Source organism: Tetrao urogallus (genome assembly GCF_951394365.1).
Source record: "Tetrao urogallus genome assembly, chromosome: 24".
Lineage (NCBI taxonomy): Eukaryota > Metazoa > Chordata > Aves > Galliformes > Phasianidae > Tetrao > Tetrao urogallus.
In genome coordinates this window covers 3,046,149-3,065,043 of record NC_136837.1, presented here as the reverse complement: position 1 = coordinate 3,065,043, position 18,895 = coordinate 3,046,149, and the positions used below count along the sequence as shown (strand labels likewise).

At 53.6% G+C, this 18,895-nt stretch overlaps 1 protein-coding gene across 1 annotated transcript; it reads left to right on the top strand.

The window, feature by feature from the left end:
* Positions 1 to 9,836: 9,836 nt before the first annotated feature.
* RASSF5 (Ras association domain family member 5) lies at positions 9,837 to 16,804 on the top strand (the record flags this gene model as incomplete). The annotated part of the gene is made up of 5 exons (XM_079546259.1): positions 9,837 to 9,956; positions 14,404 to 14,514; positions 15,207 to 15,504; positions 15,884 to 15,999; positions 16,652 to 16,804. The coding sequence occupies 5 exons, from the start codon at positions 9,837 to 9,839 to the stop codon at positions 16,802 to 16,804; spliced, it is 798 nt and encodes a 265-aa protein (XP_079402385.1).
* Positions 16,805 to 18,895: the final 2,091 nt, after the last annotated feature.

The following is an 18,895-nucleotide window of genomic DNA, read 5'->3' as shown; positions in this document are numbered from 1 at the left end:
TTATTTTCAAGGATTCTCCCAGCTTTACAACCAGCATTGCATTGAATCCAGGTCCAGCAGAGCCGTGCTGATGTGGACCATGCGAGTGTTTGACCTGGAACGTGTTTGGCTCCAAAAGAAAGGATTTATTTCTTGGCATGCACCGAAAGGAAGAGTTGCTAATTGCCCTTGTCGTGCTTCAGCTGCCATAACGCAGCAGCTGCAAAGAGGACTCCCAGAATCTAAATGAAAGAGAGATTTTCTTGCCAGTGCTCATCAGGATTTCTTCCCTCCCCAAATTATTAACCCTGGTCCTAAAAGTTTCCTGCACTGTCAGAACTGGATGCCTGCTGAGGAAGCAGAGAATGGCAGTGAATCTGCTCTATCTCCCAGTCTGGGGGGAGCACAGAGTAAAGCATCAGACTTTGGGTAAACTATTTACCCAGGAACAAATCTGCTGCTCTTCTCATGCAGAAGTAGAGGATGCATGAAAGTGAATCAGGATCCTGAATGGGGAAGGAAAAGACCTTCCAATGTGAGTCATGCTACTTAACAGAACAAAACCGGGATTTTCCAAGCTGTATTATTGCTCCTTTAGTTTTAAGCTCTTATTAGGGATTGCCTATTGCACACATCTTTTGTAACTCAGAGCCAGATCCGTCCTTCAAATTAAATTCCTTCAAAGGGATTTAAGCATCCTTGGCTTATCCTATCCTCAGAAACTCGCTTTGTCTCTGTCATCAGACCTTCGGTGCAGCACCTGATCCAAGCACCCCCATCTCTGCACCCCAAAGCACCCCCACCCCAAAAGCAGTGCAAATGGGCGTCCTCAGAGCTGCAGTGCTGAAGCCTTTGCAGAGCGACTCCAAAATCTGCCCATCATATTTTCCCTTTCACTTCTCCCACAACCACAAAAGCCTCATCGTGGGAGAGCTAATTGCTTGGGCTCGCAGCCCTCAGCATCACTCCGGTGCCCTGCTGTCGTTTCAGAGAGGAAAGGTAATTTGTTCCAGCTGTCCTAGAGCCTGGTCCATGCGCTGCTCTATGCAGGAGGGGCTGCGCCTTCAGCTCAGTATATAAAGCAGCACCTGAGAGGTGATCTCACTGCTCCTGTAGGGGCAAAACCGGGGATGGGGTGGGAGTTGATGGGACGCGATGCTGCTGTGCTCCTGCAGCGTGCGCTCAGGACAGCTCTGTGCTGCACGCTGCCCACCCCGTTTGCAGGACCAGACTTAGGGTGATGTATGCAGGCGACGTCCCCGCTCCCGAGCAGAGGAATGTCCCGCCGGGAGAGCTTTCACAACAGCGTGCATTGGGATTCCATGAGGAAATCCTAAAGGGAGATCTTGCGGGGAAGGGGAGGGGGTGGAGGAGGGAAGTACAACCGCGATGGATCCCATGGTAGGAATCGCTCCTCCGGGAGGGTCACCACGAGAAGATCCCACGCCGGGCCGTTCTCCGCACCGCCCCTTCTCCGTGTCTCCTCCCCGGGGCGGCCCAACGCGCCCGCCCTCCCGGCCACACCGCCCTCCAGGAGCCCGCAGCGCGGCGTTCCGTTCCGTGCCCACCCGTGGGGCCGAACCCCCCCAGTCCGCAACCCCTCCGCGCCCGGCTCCATGCGGCGGGGACCACGAGGCTCCGCTTCCCCTGATCCGGAGCCTCGGAACGGCCGAGCTCTGGGAAGCCCCGGCGGTGCCAGGGCAGCTCGACGGCTGCGGCGGCGCGGAGGGACCCCTCGGCTGTTACCCGACGTGCGCAACATCTTCGCGTCTCCGCGAGAAGCGGCGGAACGCGGCCGCGGTCACCGTTTCGTCCCCCGAGCCCCGCACCGCGGTTGGTGCGATCTGTGCGGAGCGGCCGTGCGGGAGCGCGCCCTGCGCTGCGACTGTGAGTGCTGCCGTCCCGCAATTCTGCCCCGCACCGCATCCCGCACCCTGCCTTCCGATACCGCTCTGTGACCCCCCCACCCTTCCCCAATCCCATTCCCGGCCCCGGGTCCCCTCGTCCAGCTGTTCCCGTGGGGGTGCGGGGCCGTGCGGGGGATGAGGGAGCTGAGGTTTTTCTGGGGGAGATGGGATTATCGGCTCATCGGGCAGGATGGACTCGTGCTCGTAACGCTTTACGCCTAAATCCTTCCAGAAATAGCACGTACGTTTCCCTTGCGTTTGTTGGGCACCTCGCTCTGCTCCAAACCCCGGGGCGAGCGGTAGGAGCTCTCTAGGAAGACGTGCAGTGCTCCCATCGGCTGCATTACAGCAGGAGGGATTCGCATTCCCATCGTCTGTGGAGCGAGGAGAGTGTTAACAGGGTGTTCTGGTGCAGATGCAGCCCGTGTGCATCTCTGTGTGAGGGGTGGCATAAGAACTGGGCTACGCTGGGTGGGCAGCCCTGCATTACAGGCAGCAGAATTGAGCAACGCGGGTGCCACAGATCAGCTGTAAATGCTAAAAAGTGGCACCTGCTGCCTTGTTATTCCGTGCCTTCTGAATGGGGAAAGGGCTCGCAGCCCACAAACTGTGAGGAGTGCCTGGGGGTGGAGCTCCTCCTGCCCAAGCAGTGTGCCCAGCAGGATGTTTTCAGGTAACTTAAGGGAGAATGAGAGCTTTCTTGCTGGTTGGGTTGAGCTTTCACGTCTCTGTAGCGCAAATGTCAGTGCTGTACAACGAGCACTGCTACTGCTGAGGAGATGAGGAATGCTGATGTATTTCTAGTGCAATTAATCTTGGTAATGAATCCATTTGTTCTTCCTCGGTCTCTGGTTGACAGCGCGAATTAATGAGGAAATTTGTTCCGGCAGTGCAAGGCTGGGGCTGCCAAACGTGGCCCCGCTCCACGTGGGGTGAGGATGCACACGGGCTGGGTGTGGGGCTCTGAAAATCCCGACCTGAAACGTTAATTGGCAGCACTTTGTGATGCTGAGCGTTGTAAAGGAGTGTTGTGAGGGATTTCTCTCCCAGGGCTTCTTTTCCGAGTGATATTGAAAGAAGCCTGAAGCGGTTGCTTCCCTTTTTGTTTCTTCTGAGAACTGTCAGACTGTGGGAATGGTTCTGCCTCTAAAATTCCCCGAACAACGAAGTGCCATCGCTGGGAGGGAGGGAAACTTCAGGGGGATTCTTGTAACGTCTGCACCCATCGCCCTCCCCTTGCAGCAGATCCGTCTCTGTTGGTTTGGTGGCTTTTTTTTTTTTGGTGTTTGTTCAGGTGGGGCGGAGCGCGGATGTTGGAATGTGAAGGTGACAACGCGGCTTTCAAGTCCTGTGCTGAGGTTTATTTGGGTTCTGATCGGGGATATCCACGGTGTGTGTGTGTGCGGGGGGGGGGGGGGGGGGGGGGGGGCCGGGGGCTGGGGTCAGTTCTGGAAGCTCTGCTCTGTGATTCTGCAGCCTCAGAATCACAGAATGGCCAGGGTTGAAAAAGACCCTGAAAAAGACCTGGGTTGAAAAAGACCTCAAGGATCACGAAGCTCCAACCCCCTGCCACACACAGGGCCACCAACCTCCACATTTCATAGCAGCCCAGGCTGCCCAGGGCCCCATCCAACCTGGTCTTGAACACCTCCAGGGATGGACGGGGCATCCACAGCCTCTCTGGGCAGCTGTTCCAGCACCTCACCACTCTCATAGCAAAGAACTTCCCCCTGACATCTAACCTCAATCTTCCCTCCCTCAACTTCAAACCATTTCCCCTTGTCCTGCTGTTATCTCCCCTTTCTAAGAGTTGATTCCCCTCCTGTTTTCAGGCTCTCTTTAGGTACTGAAAGGAACTGACAGCGTTTCATTGTGGCTCAGTGCCTGTTCCCCCAGGGTGCCCCACTTCTTATCCTTGCAGCACCGGCGGTGCAGGTGCTGAGTAAGAAATTCCTGCTGCTGGCAGCCCGCAGTGCCATCCCACTGCTCACTCCTTCCCCTTATTCCATGCATTGTGGGCTGGGCTTTTGCCACAGGTGTTTTCCAGCCTTGGGTCCACACTCATCCTGGCAGCACAGGGCATGACTTACAGCCCGTGTATTTCCTGGGCTGTGCTTATCAGACCCTGTGGGGTGAGCTGGGTGTGCTCCTACATTTGGACTGACCACGGCCTGCCTGGTTTGTTGCTCTCATGGTTCATCCCCATGGACCCAATCCCACCCCAGGACATCATCTCAGCCCCACCAGGACTCAGCCAAGGGGTTTCCTTGTAGGAAAATTACACAGCTTGGTCTGTGTTCAAGCACTGCTGGATCAGGACCCATTTCCTTGAGAAGAAAGCTGGCACAATACACAACAGTTCTCTTTCTACCTCGTGAACTGCAGCTCTGCCATTACAGGTTCCTGAATGACTGTTTCATTAAGATGAGGAGTTCTGTAGCAGGTGTGGGTGCTCCAAGCTGGGCTCTGGGATGGGGGGGCTCTGCCCACACCAGCAGTGCTTTGGCTGTGAGGGTTTCCCATGTCTCCTTCCTGCACTCCCTCCCATCTCTGCTCTCATCATAGTAAACAATAATTGCCACCAGCTCCCAGGACCCACAATATTGGGGCTTCCCTCGGTCTGGCCTGGGCAGATTCTTCTTCTCTCAGCAGCACTGGCTGAGGATGAGGGCGGTGGGGAGGGTGCAGGGCACATCCTGCCCACAGCAGGCATTGCTCATTGGGGGACTCAGCACAGGCAGGGGATGCTGCTGTCCTGGGGGGGCTCAGGTCCTCGGGTCACCCTTTGCTGCTGCCTTCCCATCTCGTGTTTATGGAGGGAGACACCAGCGGAGGCTTTGGTTCCCCAGGTGAGGTTTGGGTTGTCTGTTCTTGCTTTCCTGGTCTTGCTGGTACAGCTGAGCTTGATGGTCTGGGCTGGGAAGCAGGGATGTGTGTGTAGCTGTGGGGCTGGGGAGGGAAGAAGGAATTCCTCTGTGTTGTCCTGTGATGCTTGGTGTGATGTCTGGGGAGATTTAGTGAGCTTTTATCTTTGCAACTCTAATGGATGAAATGGGAAGAATGTGTTGTGCAGGATGCTGGGAACCTGCCCCATTGGTGTGGGGATGGCTGTGATGCAGAGGTGGGGAGGTGATGGGTTTAAAGCCCTTTGTCGAGTGGTGGGGTGGACACAGGCATCATCCAACACCTTGTGTGGCTAGAAATGAGGGATGCTACAGGAAAACTGCAGCACTGATCCAAACATCTGGCAGGGCTCAAGTCAGCATTGCTCACATAGCCAACCTCAGTGGATTCCTTTAACCTAACGTTTGATTCAGCATTGGAGGCTTTGAGACGACTGCAGGGGAAAAGCAGCAAAGTGGGGGTGTTGGAAAGGGACCTCCCAGCACGGCTGGGTCCTGCGCCTGCTCTCCACTCTAATCTCTTCCGTTGGGTCATTTTATCTTATCAAGTAAAAAGCCCCAGAAATAGAAACTTTTCCATAGTGAACAGGACAAGCCCTGAGGTGCATAAGCCCCAAGCTGTGCATTGCTTCATTGTTCCAAAAAAAAAAAAAAAGGTATCTGTCAAATAGATCCCCGATGGCTCATGTCAATGCTTTATCTCCATGGGATAAGGCTCCGTGTAGGCAGGCGCTGCTGTGTGCAGTGCTGAGCTGCCCTGGGAGCGTTGGTCCCTCTGCTGAGGATGTCGGAGGGCAGAGCAGGGACAGCTGCCTGCTTTGGGGTCATCGCAAAGAGAATCCGCAAAGTATTCGGGCACTTTCCCAAGCCCAAATCCTGCTCGGAGGGATCGCGGAGGCTGAGCAGGGAGGGTTCACAGCTGAGAGGTAAGGGCTGCGTTTGGGTGTCTGCTGGTTGCTACTGCTAATGAGGGGTAATGGGATTCCACAGAGCACAGCTGAAAGTGCTTCATGCCTCAGCTGTGCTGCTCAGGACTGGTCCTGGTGTGCCAGCACACCTCTGTGCCCGGGGGTTGAAGCTGCTCCATTAGGAAGCAATGGCTTTGGAGCATCCCTAGCCCAGTGGCTGCTTTGTGCTCCGGTCCCACTGTGGTGCAGTGGCTGAAGTTACCCCCTAATGCTGGACAGCTTTGAAGAGCATTATGCCAAAGGATGCCAACAGCACAGGGGGCTGGGCAGGGTGACCGCAGGCTGTGCCGAGGCGGATGGATGAACATCCGGATGGGGTTCGGTTGCAAATCCAGTGTTATCACCCTGAGAAACTTTATCTGCATACAGAGGGAAGTTCCTTTGTGCCACCAAAGTTTCTCACTACGTTGCGATCCGACTCGGAGATTTTCTTTTTTAAAGAAACTGTTTCCAACCGTGGCTTTGTTTGACTCGAATAGAAATGATCTCACGGTCGCAGGGGAGGCATCCTGCCCCGTCACGTGGCTGCTTCCCAGGGCCGTGCCGGGCTTCTAAAATTAGTGCTGCCCACCAGATAGTGGTGATTAGGGCTGTTAATAGGCGGCGGTGACTAAGGAGGTGTCATGCTGTAATCGTGTGGGGAAATGCCTGGCTGTGCCAGAGGTGGATTCAGGAGCTGTGATTTGTGGTCCGTGTTGCGCTTCCCGTGTGGATGCTCCACCATTCCCACCCCACAGGCTGTGTGTGAGGATGGCTGTCTGAATGTGATGCGTTTGGGGCTGCTGTGTTGGTGCTCAGGTGGGGCTGCAGCCGCAGCCTGCCGTGCTTGGAACCTCCAGCACAGAGATGGCAGATGTCCCACTGAGCAGCTGCTCCAGCTGTTCGAAAGGTCATGCGTTGCGTTACCATGCAACTGCTCTGCTTATCCCTAATTAAAATAAAAAAAAGGGGGGGGGGGGGTTAAAAATAAATAAGAGGACCCCCTTGCTTTTTTCTCAGCCTTGAGAAAACTGGAAATGGGAGGATGGCAGCTGGTGTCAGATGAACGCTGAACAATCAGTGGTTTCCCTAAGGGAGATGCTCTGCCCCAGGCACTGCTCCCACAGCACCAATGCTCTGCTCCTGCCCAGGAATTCCCTGATAAGAGCAGGCATCTCCAGTGAGAGAGAACGTGGGATGTCACTTTTCTTTTTGCAAGTCTGAGAGGTTCAAAAGCAATGACCCAAATGCCAAAAAATAATAGAGGGAAAGGCAGGTTTTCCCTGCAGAGGGGACCTCTGTTCTGGTGAGAATGTTATTTTTTTGGGAGGAGATGGGTGTTGGGTATCCGGCAGGTCAGTGACTGTGCTGGAATTGTAGGTTGTGTAAAAAAAATAATTGATTGAATGCTGTTTGTAGGGCTGTTAAAAATTAAAAGGGTGGAAGGGCTGCTGGGGGGAGCGATAGCTGCGCTCGGGGGATGCGGCTGCAGGCAGCTCCCATTGGTGCTGGTGGTGCACGATGGGGAGGACCCGGGCTCCTGGCTGCTCTTCCATCACAGCATGGCTCTGTTCTCTCTCAGACTGCAGGTACACGTGCCACCAGCAGTGTCACAGCCTCGTCCAGCTGGACTGTCGCCGGCCCGACCCCGGGCAGCTCTCTCCTGAGGGCACCATTGTGCTCCCCTGCAGCCAGGTATGCCCTCATGGTGGTTTCAGCCTCTCTCTGAACCCCATTCCTTGCTCTTAGCAGGATGAGATTGTGTTGCAGAGGTCAGCCTGCGGCCCCAGCTGATGCTTGCTAATAAATTCCCTATATCCCTGTGTATCTTGTGCACATCACCTGGTGGGAGGAGGTGGTGTACATTGGCACTTGTCCCTGGCTTTAAATGTAGATGCAGGTGTCTGATGGATGCAAAGCACTGCATGGCAAAGGAGGAAAAGTGAAGGTGCTCTCTGCCAAGATGCAGAAGAAATGCAAGTGTGGGTCTGGCAGTGAGATCTGGCTTCGTGTCTTCCAGTAATTCTGGGGGAACTGAGGCTCCCCAGTCTGGGTTAGGGACGCTGTACACCAGGCTGCTCCAGGAGGTTTTGGCATGGAATGCATCTAAATGCAGCACTGTGTGCTTGGTGCTGCTGTGAGATGCTGCTGGGCTGGGTGGCTTCTCCTTTGAGTTCTCTAAGTAAGGGGATGAGGCCGTGGATGTGTTTGTTTGCATATTCCTCATGCGTCAGTGGGTTTCCTCCCATCAGTGTTAGAAAAGTGTGATTTTTAGTAAAATTAAAGGCTCGTTTCCTCTTTAGGGTGATGAAAGCAGCGGGGGGTTATTGATGGCTCTGGTAATAACCACGGAGCCCTCATCAGTTCATTGCAGATGTGTTCCTGATGTCCTTCCATCACAGCCCCAGTGAGGAGAAAACAAAATGGGAATAGGAGCCAAAATACACTGGGGTGATGGGGAACAGCACACTGGGAATGTGGGAAATGCCATGGCTGGTGTCGTTGGCAGCCAGTAAATAGCATTATCAAATGTAAGCAAAGCAGGAGCGTCGGAGAAAGTTAATAAAGTCCTGTTGGCATGGAATACCAAGCATTAATAATTTGGGCTTTGATCCAGCAAAGTACTTAAGTGTGCTGCATTTGGGTCCTGGATCATTCTCCCTGGGCAGAGTGCAGCCAGCATAGCCTCTGCTCAGCCCCGGGGCTGCAGCACCTGGGATTTCCTGCAAGAAGAAAGGCTTCAAATCAGATTTTCAGTCTTGGTGTTACCAGATCTTCAGGCACAGGGCTGTGATGGCAAAGTCCAGGCTGCTTGGAAAGCTTCGCATAGGCAGCTCCCTCCTGCTGTAACCCCAGAATGTCCTGAGCTGAGGCTTCGGTGCTGACCCAACTCCGCACCTGACGCAGCACTCGGTTCAGCTCATGCCCTGCACGCTTGATTTAAGCCTATTTCCCTTCTAAATATAGCCCAGGCAGGCTGTGGAGGCTGATGCCACCGTGCCACTGCAGAAGTGTGCGTGTTGCTATGAGGAGAGCTTTGCTTTTTTGCAGTGTTATGAGTTGCTTTGCAAAGGTGCCATCTGGATTCTCTCCTTCCGCGTTTGCGATGCAGACGTTGCACCTCCCACTGTGCAGTGCTGCTGTTGTGTTCGTGGTGCACAGCTGGAATTGGGTCTGGAATGTGCTGGTGGTGAGCTGGGCACAAAGAATGGTGCACAGAGGGGTGCTGGTAGTGGAGAGTGTGGGGCTGGGGCTCAGCTCTGTTTGGACCTCCTGCACTGTTGATAGGATGCCCTGCAAGCCACAGGAATTGCAGCCACAGTGCTGCAGAGGAGAAGAAAAATGCATTCCCTATCTGTAAAGTTTCCAAATATGTACAGTTTGAGCATAACTAGAAAGCAACCTGGAGCTTCTTTATCTGCACCAGGGGATGGGAGCAGCCCCGAGCAGGGGTCTGTGCCAGGCTGAGTTGCTGAGCATGAGTTTTCATCCCCCTGCAGTGAGGATTGCTGCAAACGGGGTGAAGGAGCTGGGTGGCATTTCCCTGGCTTGCACCCACACCTGGGGCCGGCTCTGCTGGAACCGCTGCTCCCAAAGCATCGGCAGAGCAGAGGGGCATCCACTGCCCCCTGCACAGCGCTGCCCTGGGCTCCCTACCCCTTCCCCACCTGTTTTTGGGGCAGCGCATCTCTGCGAGCATCCCTCGCTCCAGCCTGGGTTTGTTTCCCAGCGCAGCTCTAAGGACGCAGGGAAGGAGCAACGCGCTCTCCGAGCTCTGCATCAAGGACACGTTTCCAGTCATCAGCCCCACGGGAAGCTCCGGGGCTGCCCGGCACCTCATCCCTGCTCTCAGGGTGAGAAATTTTGCAATGAGGAAGCGGGCGCGCTGCGCAGCAGGAAGGGGGAGGCGATGCTGAGCAGCGAGCTGGGGGCGAAACGGCACGGCGGCCGCTCCATGCTGCGCGGAGGCGGTGGAGGAGGAGAAGGAGGAGAAGGAAGGGTTACCCGAATTCGGGAGAGATCGCTGCGGAGGATGAGCGGCGGGAGCTGCAGATGAGCGGCGGGCAGTGCGGGATGTGAGCGCTGCGGGGCTGCCTTCGATGACCATCGGCAGCAGCATGAGCAGCGGGTACTGCAGCTTGGATGAAGACCTCGAGGATTGCTTTTTCACGGCTAAAACCTCTTTCTTCCGCAGCGCTCAGAGCAAGGGCCCCGCCAAGGTAACGGCTCAGCAACTGCAGCGAGGGGGGCTGTGCGAAGCGGGAGCTGGTGGTGGGTTCTGGGCACGTTTGGCTGCAGGTGCTGCTGGAATTTGCTCGCTGTGAGGTTGAAGGGGCCCTGCCTGCCTCCTGCAGGCTCGCTGCAGGGCTTTGCTCTGCTGCAGGGTTTCTCAGCCTTTCGATACTTCTTTGCCTCCTTCCTGGAGGGTTTGCAGAGAAGGAAGCGACTCCGAATGTTGGGGGTTGCAGCTGTGTTTTTTGGGTTAGATCCCCAGCCAGAGTCCTGTGGTTTGGCCCCAAAAAAGTGTTGATCGCTGTGCAAACTGCACCTGTTGGGTAGGCAGTGAGATGGGAGAATTCCAGGACCAAATTCATCTGCAAAGTGGTGATTGCAGGGATGGATCCCATCCTTACCTGGGTGTGCGGCGCTGCTCTTGGGGAGAGCACTGCCTGGGCAGTGTCACTGCGGGGTGAGATTTGTGACATCAGTAACACAGAAAATGCACAGAGCTGCCTCACTGTTGAAGTGTTTCGTTTAAAAATACGACAACACATCCCTGCTGTAAACTTTGCCCCAACCAGAAGTGAGCAGAAAAGCAGAAGGAGAGCAAAAGCTGCTGCGGAAGTGGGGTTTTACTCAGGAAAAGCCCTGAAGTGCTGAGAGATGAGATGTTAGGCGGGGGACAGCAGTGGGGAGGGCAGTGAGAGGGCTCCAGGAGAGGCTGGGGTCACCAAAATCAGCAGCACTGCACTGCTCACAGCCATGCTGTGTTGGCATGCCTGGGGCTGATGGCTTCCAGCCCCCAGCAGGTGCTGTAGGGTTCCGTTTCTGCAGCACAGGGCTTGGGCTGCTCTGCTGGTGACCTGGGCTGTGATCCCTGCAGGGCCTTCCATCAGAATAACGTTGCAAATAACAATTTTTTTTGAAGAAATTCTCCCTTGGGTTTCACGTGGGATCTTCCCATCCGCCGCCAGCTCCCTCTCGCTATGATTACCAACACGTACTGCTGCTTTCTAAATGTCATCTGATGATTCATTTGTGTAGGAGGTGTACGAGATTACGATGTCAACCATGGTGCAGTGCTGGTTCTCACTGTGCTCGGGCACTGCAGCTCCTCCAGCTTGGCCCTACCTGTGGGCTCTCCCTGCACAACGATGCTCAGGTGCTGCGGTGCCTTCTGGCCAGGCTCCTCTGCTGGAGGTTGACCTGGTGGTTGCTGGAGAAGATGGAGCCTGCTGGGGTTATGTGAAATAGCTCCTGCTCATGAAAAAACACAACACTGGTTGCCCCAGTGGGTGGAGGTGGACCCCAGCTTTTTTCTGGCTGGGGGGTGGAAGCTGTCTGCAGGACTTCGGTGGAGGGAAGGAGTGGGGCTTGCAGGTGCAGGAGGTGAGATTGCGGCTTGGCTTGGTAGGGAAGTGGTCCCAGCAGGTTGCATGCACAAGGCACATCTCCTGTGGGTCCTGCATCACTCTGCCCCTCTCTCTTCTCTCCAGATGGCATCAGGAGCTGCTGCTGTCAGGAACATCCTGTTTATTTTTAACTAAAGTTAAAAGCAGAGGTGGCAGAACAGCTGTTTCCAAGTGAAATCTCCATGGCAATCAATGCCTGAGCCTGCAGCTTGCTGCTAACCTCTCTGAATGCACTGCAAGGCTTTTCCCTTTCTCTAGAGCTGCTTTCTGCCTTTTCCTCTGAGCCCCACAGTAAACAGCATTGCCTTGTCTGAACTTCTTGAGGGTGGTGAAATGTGCAGATCTTATCTGCAGCACCTTGGGGAGCTGTGAGGGAGGAGAGCAATGGGGTTGGGGTGCTGTCCCCATAGAACAGCGCTGGCACCAGGTACAGCAGGGTGCAGGGCTGCTGACCTTAGGAAAGGCTTTTGTTTGGGCTTGGTTCCTGCAGAAGGCTGTGGGAAGGATGCTCTCCAGCTGGAAGTGGAGCACTTCTCCCCCCAGCATCTTTGCGAATGGATAAATGCAGAAGTCGGTCACCGAGGCAGAGCGGTTCTTTGTTGGCTCTTGGCTCCGGATCTCTCTTTTGAGAGCATGTCACCACAGTCACAATGGCCCCAGGGCTTTGCCTTCCCCCATAGCAGCCTGTCACGAGCTCACCCATTTCTTACATCCGAGGAGCAGTGCTGGTTAGAGGAGGAGCTGCATGGCAGGAGGATGCGAGCTCATCTCCATGCTGCGTCTCCCTGCATCCCACGCTTTGCTGTGCCATGAGGGTGCAAAGGGTTTGGGGTCCTTTCCTCCCCACGTTGCTCTGTCCTGGTCCCACAGTCTCAGCAATGCCCCTGGGGTTGTTACCGTGAGCTTCTGTTGTTTGCAGCTTGTTTCATCCTGTCCCCATACGACAGGAAATGTGGCAACGGTTGATGGTTAAGAGCTTTTCTGTTTTTCTTCCTTCAGCAGTAACCATGCATTCTGCAGTAGAAACCACAAAACCAGAGATGTGGACAGGTTCATGAAGAGCAACGCACAGCTGACCTCTTAATGCTGCTCAGTGTAGGGAGCAGCATGGCTCCTTCCAGGCTGGGTCCTGCTGTGCGCTGAATATGTCCCTGTGAGCACAGGAGGGCATGTGGGCAAAGCATCACTCCCACAGTGTCAGTGAGGGGAAGAGAGAGCCTTTTTCCAGCAGTGTTTTGCTGCAGCGTTGGTGCAGCACAGCACGTTGCAGCCTCCCTTCCAGCATCACAGCTCTTTCAGGTGTTGCTCTGGCTATTCCAAGCTGCTGCAGTGTAAATGAGAACTGAGGCAAGCTGAGCTGATCTATTTGCTTTTGCTGTGCATGTTTGGAGGGTGCTGGTCTGCACTGGGTGGGGGTTGTGCTATGGAAACAGTGCAGCACACACATGGTCTGTGTGCAGTGTGGCTGCAGTAGGGTCAGGGCAACACCCTGCAGATGGAGGGATGCACCTCTGTGCATGCATTTAAGACCTACTGCAGTCAGTAGACTGCAGTGTTGATGTGTCTTACAGCAGACTGTGGAGCTGAGATCACCAGTGTGATAAAGGAGTGTTGGTGTGCAATTCTTGAATACCGCACCACGCTTTGCTTTTAGTTTTTTAAGGCAGTGAACAAGAAGGAGAATGCAAGGCAATATCAGTGCTCTTCTGTTGGGTTACTGCTGCTTCCAGAGGTCTTGCACTGTTTGTCAGCCTTGAGCAGAAGTTGAGACATCTGCTTTGGGGAATGGCTTGAATGAATCTGAGGCTCTCCAAGTCCCAGAGCTGGAGCTGTTTTGCCAGATTGCGACCAGAGCTCTCGTTTGTCCGGCGCTTGATTCTCCTCCTGAAAGAAATGCCACAGTTAGCCTGGGGCGATGCTGCCTATGGTGTGCTCATCTGATGGATGGGAGCCTCCTTCTGCATCTGCACCTGGGAGGAAACGCTGTCCAGATCTTGGAATTAAGGCTGAGAAGTGCAGGGCTTTGCTCCTTACGTTGCTTTTTCCACACTTCCTTGTTTTCCCTGTGAAAGTTGCCCTTCTTGCTCCGATCCCTATCAGCCTCCAGAGCTCATCTCTTCAGGCCAACTTCGGAGGCAGCCCACACAGCAGGCAGAAGATGTGCAGCTTCAACTTCAAGCCATGCGATTCTGTCCCCTCTGTGTCCCCAGGGCATGGAGTGCTGGCACCTGAGGACTGGAGCCCTGTGGGATCTGCACCTTGGGGTGGGAATGCAACGGGCCTGTTTAGCTGTGCTGGAGCATCTTTTCTGTCCTCACGGCAGGGTTTTGGAACAGAGCGTTTTGGATTCCGTGTTCCTGCAATGCCTGTGGATGCCTGGGCTCCATGTGTTGGACTGTTCCATGTGTGGGATCGCATCCTGACATTTCCTTCCCGGGGGGATCCGTGGGCCTTTGCAGCCGGTGCCTTGTGCTTGGCATATGGAAGGTGGGAGCACTGCTCAGGCTCTATGAGCCTGCAAATCCCATCACTGCAGGAAGCCATCTGCAGCAGCAGCACATCCCCGGGGCTCTGTGAGCCCCACTTTGCATCCTGAGATGAGGCTCCCCAAATCACGGCATACAGCAGCAGCCACGGGCTCAGCCCTGTCACTGCACACAGCATTGTGCACTGCAGCAGCCCTGCGTGGATCTCTGTGCCTTCACCACACGTCCCTTTCTCTAATTCATCTTTCACACGCTTTGCCACCTTCAGAGAAATTCTGCTCTCCTGTACAGAGTGCTGAAAGCTCTATTTTAGCTGAAATTTTCTATATTTGTTTTTCTGTTAAAGAAGAAAGATGTCTGCAGTGCCAGAGGAGCACACTCTGGAGAGGCTTTCCTCTACTTGTGCTGCACTCAGCACTGCATGTCCTGGAGCAGCTCCTCCCTGAGCTCATGCAATGTTCTGTTTGTGCATCTCCCAGCAAGACAGAGCTGTTTGGACACAGCATTGCCCCAAACAAACCCACTGACACCATCTCCTCTTCTTCCAGAATGTAACGCAAGCTGTAGAAGAAAAACCAGAGCCTCCAACTGTTGAGGAGATCAAAGAGAAGATCGAAAAATACAATGCAAAAGTTACAAACTGCCTGCTGATGAAGCTGGTAGGTATTGCTCTCATGTTCATCTCAGCTGGGAACGTTCACCCATATCTCTCAGTGATAGCTGAGAGCCACTTGCCACCAACAGATAGGGGTGGGTTTCCATTGCAGGCTTGTTTCCATAAGTAAAGCTGTGAGGATGCACAGTGAAAAGCAGGATCTGTTTTACAAAGCAAAGTGCCACAGAAGTGCAAATTCGAGATGCTCTCACAGAGCAGTGGGAAAGGCTTTGTGAAACACCAGGTTAAATCGCAGAGCTTCCACGAACAGCAGCTCTGAAACCTCCTGCTGGTGTCTGAAAATCAACCTCAAGTTTATTTAAAATAGTCAAGATTAGAACAGTTTCTAACCAGCTGATCTTGAGCTCTGAATTATTACATAGAGAAGTGAAAAGCCTCTAATGGGGGGGTTAAAAACATGACATTCCACTGCGCATGAGGGGTTCCCAGAGCTTTAAAACCCTCATTTAACTGTAATTTATGATAGTTTCCATAGCCAACTTGTAGCAGTGTTGATGTAAAGTAAGAGAAGACAGCACAGCTCTAGGAGGAGGTGAGTCACCGTGGAGTGGAAGGAACAGAAAGAAATCAGCAGTGACTAACCGTAAATCACCAGTTGCTTCTTGCATCGTGGCCAGAAGCCCCAAAGCTGTGCAGAGCGGCGTCACCCACCCACCACTGTGTGTCCATTTGCAGGGTGATGATGGGACCTACACAGGTTTCATCAAGGTGCACCTGAAGCTGCGCCGCCCGGTGACGGTGCCGGCGGGGATCCGACCGCAATCCATCTATGATGCCCTCAAGGAGGTGAACCTGGCAGAAACCACGGACAGGAGGACGTCCTTCTACCTGCCTCTGGATGCCATCAAGCAGCTGCACATCAGCAGCACGACCACGGTGAGCGAGGTGATCCAGGGGCTGCTGAAGAAGTTCATGGTGGTGGATAACCCGCAGAAGTTCGCGCTGTTCAAGGAGATGCGGAAGGATGGGCAAGGTGAGTTTGTAGGGCCCCAAAATGGCTCAGGTTGGAAAAAGCCTCAGAGATCCCCCAAGCCCAACCCATCCCACCACGTTTTGGCTCCACGTTCCCTGAACACCTCCAGGGATGGTGACTCCCTCACTCCCTGGGCAGCTGTGCCACAGCATCACCACTCTTTCAGAGAAGGAATTTTCCCTCATATCCAACCTGACCCTCCATCCCAGTTCCCTCAACCACTCCCATGCCCCCAAGACCCAACGCAGATCACTGATAGATGCTCGGTGCCTTGACAACAACCCTGAGCAGCACAGACTGCTCCCAAAGCCCACGCCACTGTTCCAAGCCTCCCTCCGGGCTCTGCAGGGCTCACAATGCTGTCTGCTGTCCCCTGCAGTCCTCCTGCAGAAGCTGCCCCTCACTGAATTCCCGCTGTACCTGCGGCTGCTGGCTGGCCCTGACACCGATGTGCTCAGCTTTGTGCTGAAGGAGAACGAGACCGGGGAGGTGGAGGTAGGTCTGGGGCTCCTTCCCTTGGTTTGTGCATGAACATGTATTTTTTGGTGATGGGATGGACCTGCAGGTCCCAGCAGGAGTGAGCCAGGCTTCTCCCCCCTCTAATGCTGTTGGTTTTACCCCTAAAGTGTTGTTTGATTCCAGCTGTGCTCCAAACTTAGCAGACTGCTTGTGTCTTGCTTTGAGAAAATACATCTCTGGGTCATTTGTTGCTTTCTGGATTGCACTGATTTAAAAATAAATCCTGCCATCTATTTACAGTGCTATCCCAGAGTTAAACCTCAGTAATCAGATTCAGCTAAATGCTGCCATAAGTAATCCATGAGCTTAAATAGAAGCTTAGGATGCCCAGGTGATGAAGCTTTATGCCATGGCAGTGCTCCCTGCTGGGACTCATTCAGATGTCAGCGCCTGCCTGGGAGCTTTCATTCATCCAAGCACGGATTCCTACTGAATCCATGGCTGTGTGGGCTCAGAGCTGGGCTGGTCCTTCACAGCTCCTTGTCCTGGTGCTCTCACAAGGATGCTTGGAGGTTATGCTCCCTGTGGATCAGCATGCATTGATCCTCTACAGATTCAGGAAAAAGCTGCAAAAGCCACAGGGTGAATTACGTGCGCTCACTTTGCCTCTGCTTTGCCGTTCCTGCAGTGGGATGCGTTCTCCATCCCAGAGCTACAAAACTTCTTAATGATCCTGGACAAAGAAGAGAAGGACAAAATCCAGCAAGTGAAAAGGAAGTATGAGAAGTTCAAACAGAGACTGCAGCAGAGCTTGAAAGAGGCTGGAGACAAACCTGGCTAACCCTCAGGGCACGCCGGCAGTCAGACTAAGCTACGCGTGGTTCTGAAAAAGAACAGACTCTTCTCAGGACACCTTTTGGTGGTCACCCTCCCTCTTCATCCCTCCATTAAGGACGTAGTACCCATTCCATGGACGTGTTGTGTTTCCTTCTTTTGAAACCTCATACCCCAGGACCAGAGCCAGCCCAACAACAGGACGCCGGCACCAGAACTGCTGGGGTGTGCTGAGCAGCTCTGTGGGCAACGCTGAACCCAGCAGGAAGAGCAGGCTGAGCTGCTCACGCTCCTCCCAGCAGCTCTCTTGCTACGGCTCTGCAGTTGCATCGCGTGTGCCCACGTGGCCCAGCTCTCATTTCTTAAGCAGGGCACAGGAAGGAGCAGACAACACAGAGGTTGGTGCGCCGACCCATGCGGGTGTTGCAGCTGTAACCAATGCCAGACAGACTTGTTCAAGGCTGAGGTGGGAAATGCAGTCGTGGCAGCTGCAGCACCCTGATAGTCCTTTGGTAAGTGATATTCAATCCAGGGAAAGTCATTTATTTTGTTTCTAATTAATTTCAAAAAGAGACTTGAATTTGAGCAACTATCCATGATGCTTAGCTGAGCTAGCCTGTGTGTTAGGAGTTTTCTACTCTGTAGGAATTGGGACCTATGTTTTAAGAGAAAAGCATGAAGATGGGGGTGTGGGATGGTGGTTCTGCATAGAACCCTGAGCAATACACAGCCAGCAGATGATTGCAGGGAAGCTCAAAGCCCTCTTTCACCAATCAGATCCATTTTGGGCTGTGAAGGGGTCTGGCAGGAGGGAGAGGAGCTCCAACCCAGGCTGGCTTGTGGATGTGTCCACAGCAGTGTCTGTGCAGGAGATCCTTACACCAGGAAGAGCAAGGAAACCACAAACCTGAGATGCTTTCCTGCCACCACCCCCTTGCACCATGCCTCCTCTTGCTGACCCCCCACCCCCCGTGCTGCTCTCCCACCTCTTTTCTCCCTTCCTAGTGCAAGGGATGCTATGGGGATGCCAATCCCAGAGGCGATTTCCCCACCTTTACATTCAGCACTTTGTACTGAGCACACGGCACGTTCCATCTTCCCTCTGTTCAGAGGACAGTGCAGCACAGAGTGAAAAGTAAACGTGAAAACTAGCTGGATACAGATGGAGCATCTGAAATGCTCTTGGTGACCCGAGTGTCTCCCACTTATGCGAAGTAGAAAGGAGCAGGTTATCAGGGAACAGATGATGGAGACAACTTGGAAGAGTCTAAAATTTACCTCAGTGCCTTTTATTTTTCCTGAAGTGTGAAAACTTTACATTTGGGTTAAAGAGGAGGTTGGAAGGGGCTTTTGCCAAGGCCTTGGCAGTGCTCCCCCAGGTCCCTGCAGGCTGCTTTTATCCAGAGAGAGAAGAGGAGCTGTTGTTCCTTTCTGCAAGATGACTGCTTGGCTTTTCTTTTTTCCCTCCCCAGATTTATACTTGAGTATGCTTGTTTGTAAAGGTATGAGAGTAACTGCATCACTTACAGCCCTCACTTGGTAAAAATGCCACTTGGTGCAAGCTCAGTTCCAGCCCTTGCCTTACTCAGTGGTGTAAAAGGGTTTCCAGGCGAGGCTCCAGCCACTGCCACACGCTGCAGGAAGGGCCTCCCAGCTGTACTGTATTCTCTACCTAGATGACCTTTAACAGCGTGGCAGCAGCCCAAATAGAGCAGTAATTTTCATGCTCTGGGGCTGCTTGCCTGTTTATAAAGATACTTATTACTTTGCTATGCACTTGTGAAGTAATTTAAGTAACATTTATCCACTGCTTTGAGTCTCGAAAGCACTGTACAAATACTTCTGTTCAGTCCAGTGTAAGAACACTGTAGAAACTGCCTCTGGTTCTGAGAAACAAGACCCAGATGCTTGCTTTCAAATCCCTTATCTTTCTGGCTATAAGTTTCAAAAAGATTGCTATTATTTTTCCTGGTTGCTGTTGTCTTCTACTCGAGTTCTGGTGACCATCTCGCCTTCCCTTCCTGGAACCCAGCATGTCTTTGACATTCTGTAGAAGGCATGGCTTCTTATGCAATTACTGTGAATGCTGCTGAAAACC